Source organism: Hoplias malabaricus, chromosome 2, assembly GCF_029633855.1.
Source record: "Hoplias malabaricus isolate fHopMal1 chromosome 2, fHopMal1.hap1, whole genome shotgun sequence".
Classification (NCBI taxonomy): domain Eukaryota; kingdom Metazoa; phylum Chordata; class Actinopteri; order Characiformes; family Erythrinidae; genus Hoplias; species Hoplias malabaricus.
Window position 1 is genome coordinate 83769195 of NC_089801.1, and position 6581 is coordinate 83775775.

General features: G+C 39.8%; 1 protein-coding gene across 1 annotated transcript; it reads left to right on the forward strand.

Annotated features, from left to right (window-relative positions):
* Positions 1 to 808: 808 nt before the first annotated feature.
* Positions 809 to 5523, forward strand: LOC136678788 (macrophage mannose receptor 1-like). Its single transcript, XM_066656927.1, has 4 exons — positions 809 to 864; positions 4138 to 4517; positions 4691 to 5038; positions 5156 to 5523. Exons 1-4 carry the CDS (start codon positions 809 to 811, stop codon positions 5521 to 5523), a joined length of 1152 nt encoding a protein of 383 aa, XP_066513024.1.
* Positions 5524 to 6581: the final 1058 nt, after the last annotated feature.

Genomic DNA, 6581 nt, shown 5'->3' on the forward strand with positions numbered 1-6581 from the left:
ACATTTAAAAAATCTGCAAGAAACAAAAAATTTACTAGCATAGACCACGCCCAGAGAAGCGTTGGAGAGGGGGGCAAACTCAGAAGGTTTGAGCTGGAGTTTGAGGTGCCTCGGAGGCATGTGCATAAAGCCATGCCCCCCACCCCCCCTCAGGGTTTAAAGTGGTCAGAATGAAAAGTGGGGAGATGGGGTGGTGGTGGGTGTGATGTTGTTGGAAACAGAGATGGAATGAGAGTGAAGGGGTATAAATAGTGCTGTGGAGTGGTAATTGGGGTGTGGTCTAGCTCCCAAAACTATGTCACATGGTGACTTCTCTTTACTAGCATAGACCACGCCCAGAGAATCGTCAGAGAATGGTTGCGAACTCAGAAGGTTTGGGCTGGACTTTGAGGTGGCTCAGAGGCGTGTGCATAAAGCAGAGAAGGAAGAGTTGTGGGGGACTACCAGACTGGGAGAAAAGCCGAAGAGAAGGCCATCGAGAAGGAAACAGGTGAAAGTGGAGTCGGGATAACGGGAGAGGCAGGTGGCAAATTCTGGCACATTGATGGGAGTGGAAAGAAACTGAAGCAGTCAGCTGCTGCCGAATCTAGGTGGCCTAAGGGGACAGCTGGGTCGGGCGTGAGCCTGGCCACAGTATGTGCAGATGTGCAGGAATCTGCATGAGGGTGCGAAACATTCACCTGAGTTAAAGTTATTACGCTCCTTGCTCTGAGACTGGGGGCACGAGCGGTGGATTGAACAGCCGAGCGTTGGGAGGAGGTGGAGCAGAGGTACCTGAAGCCAAGGGGAAGAACATGTCCTGAGGCCGATGCATGGGGACCTGGGACGGGTCAGCAGCAGCATCCGTAGGCAGAGGGAGAGAAGGTGAGGGGCCTGAGGAGGTGCAGCCAGAAATGGAAATGGTTGGGATGAAATAGGATTAGGATGGGATGAATGGGGTACAGGGGATGGATGAATAGGGACGGGGTGGGATGAAGGGGGAGGGGGTCGATATGATGAGAAAGTGGGAAGGATGGAAGAAGAGGGCAGTGGAAGAGGAAGAAAAGAGGCAGAGGCAGGTGGAGTAGAAGGAGGAAGAGAGAGAGAGAGAGAGAGAGAGAGAGAGAGAGAGAGAGAGAGAGAGAGAGAGAGAGAGAGAGAGAGAGAATTAGAAACAAAGGTGGCAGGGAGGGGAGGAGAAAAAAAACCCGAGAAGGGACGGGTCCAGGTAGAAGAGGTGGGGCCTGGGCCTGGGCTTGGGCCGGAGCTGGAGCTGAAGCCAGGGGGGGTCGGGGTAGCGGCATCTGCTGTCTGGCCAGAGGTGGAAGTAACATCGTTGTCTTGTTGGCTGAGCGGGAAAACAAAATGCTGCACATACCTGTGTTTTTTACACATCAAAGTTAGTTATTAGAATAACTTGACAGCTTTAAGTACTTTACCTAATTTAATAAGTTAAAATTCAAGTGGTATATTTTACTGGAGTATTTCATTAATAGTAGCATTGGTTCACGCGTACTGAGAAAGACAGAGTAAACCTAAGTAAATTTTACTGGAACCCTGCCTAGTTTGATGCATGTGCAATTTAACAGACGTCAAGAAGATGGCTGCAACTAATCTGGCAAATGGCCAAACGGACAAAGGCTTCCTTCATTGCTGTTTCTTCGACATGGATTAATAAACTGTCCTAACTTGTAAAAATCATCAATGTGTATGTTATCATTCTTACAACAGAAGTCAGTATTTTAATTTCCTTATTACATAGGCTTAGTGCTTCCTAGGTAGCTTTTATTTAATGTATTTGTTAGTAGTCATATACAAACTAATGGTATTAACAGTCTCCCAGACACAGCTGTGCTGGTCCAGCACGTTACATGAGTTTGTCAACTCCTGAAGACTGAATATTAAGCTAACACTCTTATAAACACATACGTGAATGTAGAAATGTGTCGTTTGAAAACTGAAAATCTCATTACCTAAATCTACATTTTATTTACATTTTGAACTATAAGATTTGCATACTTGAATTGCAGATGTTTTTTTTTTTTTCAAAATATAGTGATCAATTTTACTGTTTGCTAAATAAATGTTTGACATTAATTTTGTTTTTTTGTGGTTAATATCAAGTGCATCTTGCTTAAAATAATTTAGTTAATTTAGTTAAGTTAAATTTACTTAAAATCTAAATGCAAATTGTTGGAAATTTTTACATAAATCTCACTCATATTTCTGAGTGCACAGACTTTGGTATGGTGGTTTCTGCCTCATGTGCAGCTGTTTCAGAGCATCACATTCCACCATTTAATACTTTTCCATAGAGATACCAAAGTTTGTGCCCACAATGGGTGAACCCTAAAGAGTCAGACTGCACCAACTATTAAAAATATGTCTTTACTTTTGGAAATTGTGGGCATTTGGAAGTTTATTTAGTGCTATTGTATATAACAGGGTGGTCAATTCTGTCTTTGTGCTGGTAGATGGACGTATGTAAAGCATCTCAGAGCAGAGCAGAGCATCTGCTGATAACATCAGTGACTAATTTTAATAAAATGTTCCTCTGTTCTCAGAGAGTCACATTAGCTGTTATTTCAATAACCCAGAGTTTATCATCAATAGCTATAAAAACTGAACTCCAGTAATGTACATTCAGAAAAGGCAATAAGTGCTGACAAAAGCTTATAACACTGTTTGTGGCTTAATTCCATAAAATCCTTGCAGAACTGGACCGCATCCGTTTAAAGGATACAAACACAATTGACTCTTGTCACTGAGCGTGTGATGAAGGAGTTTATGCAAAGTGGCTTTCCCCGAAACAGACAATGACTCAGACCTATATGTGATGTAAAGTAGGGCGTGTAGAGATCAGAGATAAGGGAGAGAGGATAGAGAGAGATAGAGAGTCACATGGAGCAGAAAAGACGAAAGAAGTGGATGCCGAGAGGAGAACAGAACCAACACCGAGGTAGGATTCATGTTTCATTAACATTAACTCAGAGCTAAAGAAGCTGCTCCAGTCTTCTGCTGCGGGTAGTTTTTATAGTGACACTGGATGAAGATAAAGTTCTACATATTGACTCAGTTACTGTGAGGTACACACTCTAAAAGAACTGGAGAATCACTCTGAGGAACATCACTGGAATACAATGAGAACCTAAACAGGTTCTTGATAATATAGATGAAAGAATACAATATTAATACAAATGTGTTATGGAGTTTATAGGGTTTAAAATCTTAGTCTTTGGGATTTTTACAGATTAAGGTTTACTGTATTCCCAGAGGGAGACCTATGATGGTAACAACAGTTTTGTATTAAATACAGAGAAAACCTTGTTAAACCTTCTTGTTTAACTTTGTCTTCTACTGCTGAAGTCATGTGAGAGTTGAAACAGGGAGGCGAACTATAATATTCTGGGGAGGAGTTCAGTGTGGCTTTTGTGTGAAGCCAAACCCCGCCCCCCACACCCGACCTGACAGGGACCCCACAGTCTGTGGGGTAAAAATAATAACTTACATCAATATTCCAGAGATGTTCAAGAAGTTTTCTGAGTAAATTTTAGAAAAGAGAACACACCTATGGGCTCAATATTCGTCTTAAACTACAGACATGTAATTTGAAACTCATGAAGTACTTACCTCTTGTATTCACTTTACATCATTTAGTTACTTAGTTTATGTAATGATGTTATTTATGTGAGTAAAAAAGTAACATCACTTTCTCTTTTCTTTTAGAAATGGACCCAAAGTGCATTTCCATACTTTTCCTTTTCTCTGGTCAGTGATTGTTTTTATTTTTTTTCTAAAGAACTATAAGTGGGAAATTGTATAATGTATTAATTATGTTCTACACACAATATTCTTTATTATTTCTACAGAAAAAGCTGACATTTTGTTGTTTAAGTCCTTATCTTATCAGTGAACACTATGTAAGAGATAATGCCTCATGGGGCTCTAAATAGAAACTAGTGCTTGGACCCCAAATTGCCACCCGTGTCTGTATTATTACAGCATTAATAATGGTGTAGAATGTGAAGACAAGGCTATTTTGTTTTTAACCGTGTGTGTGTGAAGAAAGCACCATTAATAATGTTCTCAACATTACCACTGTCATTTTAACTATCACTTAAAATCACTAATGCTCATGTTCTTCACAGGTTTGTGTAGGGTATCTGCTGATGTTCCTTATCAATATCACTTTGTGAATGAAGCTAAAACCTGGACTGAAGCTCAGAGCTACTGCAGACAGAAATACACTGATCTGGCCACCGTCAACAACATGGAGGAGATGAAGAACCTGAACACGACTCTCAAAGATAAAACTACCAGCTCAGTGTGGATCGGTCTACAGATAGGGGACACTGGGAGATGGCTGTGGTCTCTGGCTGATGGAGGTCTCGACAGTGAGGGAGAGGAGTATCGGAACTGGCATAGTGAGGGACCAAACAGCGCTGGAGGGAAAGATTTCTGTGTTGGAATGTATCAGCCTGATGGAACCTGGTTTGATATCCGCTGTGAGACACTGAACAGTTTTGTGTGTTATGACGGTAAGAACTTCCAGATACTGGTTCATATAAAACACTATCACTTCATTAAATAGAAAAAAAAGACAACTTAATATTACTTTGTACAATATTTTAACATTAGTAATTCTATCAGTGTCATTGGTGGGTGTTAAATAAAGAGACATTTATGAATCTTTATAAAATGTCTGTTTCAGAAAAGAAGACAAACTCTGATAGATACATATTCATTCAAGACACACTCTACTGGCCTGATGCTCAGAGCTACTGCAGAGAACATTATACAGATCTGGTCAGTGTGAGGAACCAGACAGAGAACCAGGTGATCTTGAATTTGTATAAAAATTCAAGTCAGTTTTTCTGGATCGGTTTGTTCAATGACTCCTGGCAGTGGTCAGATCAGAGTAACTCCTCATTCCGATACTGGAGGTCTGGACCAGATAATTATGGTAAAAATGGACAGCAGCAGTGTGCCGTAGTGACAGAGGACAGTCAGTGGACTAATCTGACCTGTGACAACAAGCTCCCCTTCGTCTGCCGAGAGAGTGAGTCATGATTCACTGATTCAACAATGTGTTCATGAACTTCTGAAATTAATTTAATGATCAACTGTTGTGCTGAACTTTCCTGTGTTTCACTGACCTCGGTCCTGTGGTCTCCAGATAAACTGGTGTTGGTGAATCTGACTCTGACCTGGAAAGGCGCTCTGAAATACTGCAGGGAGAACCATAGGGACCTGGTCTCAGTTCACTCTGAAGAGGTCCAGTCCTGGGTTATAGAGGTGGCTCAGAAAGCCTCCACTGATCACGTTTGGCTGGGGCTACGTCACACCAGCACCCTCAGCTTTTGGTTCTGGGTCAGTGGAGAATTCATCTGCTACCAGAACTGGGCTCCAGGGAACGGGACCGGGGGAGAAGGCTGTGGTTCTGGAGAGAGATCTGGAGCAGTGGAATCGAGTGGAGGACAGCAGTGGGTCAGTCTGCCTGAGACCCAGCAGCTCAACTTCATCTGCACCAACTATGAAGGTTAGTTACACTTTGTTTCTAGAAAGGTTGAGTTCTCCGGTGTCGACCAGAGAAGGACAGGTTGCTCCTTTTGCCTTTGACTCGCAGGAGGCTTGGACCCAGATCTCTGTAAATCTACTTTAGGAAAACAGTCTGTTAAAAGTATTATATAAAACACAACTTTATCGATTGGTTGATTGTCTGAATATTGAAGTGGTATTTTAATCTCAACTATTGTGTGTCTTTTTTAAAAATGAAGACTGACGTAAGGTGTGCTCCCCCTTCAGGACAGAGTGAGAAGATGATCTGCTTCACTGATTTATTATTATTATTTTTTTAACAATAATAAGATTATATTCTATATAATATAATTTAGATGTTTGGTGTGTAGCTTGAACATTTCTTCTTTCTGAACTCAGTACTCCTCAGTACTGAAACAAGCAGGATTAGTTTCTTAAAAAAGCACAGATTGTTTTAATAATGATCTCTGCAATATATCTATATCTATCTATCTATCTATCTATCTATATATATATATATATATATATATATATATATATATATATATATATATATATATATATATATATATATATCCATCTGTCTGAACTGGATAAGAGGTTACAGACAATTAAGGAATCATTAACAAATTTATATTTATAGAACTGAGAGATTTTAAAGTGGAGTCATTTGTAAACTTGGGTTATCTGTTTGTATAATCCTTTTTGAATATCATTTTAAATGTAAATGATTTGCTGTGCTGCTTTGTGTCATCATATATCTCTGTATTAAAAATTTGTCAAGTTTGATGCAATTATGATTGCAATGTATTTATTTCATTTCTTCAATAAAACAAACATGGAAATCCACTCTGTAAATATTGTTTATGAAGTATTTGTTTGTTTATATTTATTGACCTGTGTATGAAACAACATACATGTCAAGAATCAGAGATACAACATAAATAAATAAATAACTTCACAATGTAAATTTTATATTTAAATGCACTTTAAACCTTAAGATGTAGTTCCCCTAAGAGTTATTCTATCGTTAGAATGTCAAACTTGTTACAGTAGAAGAACTA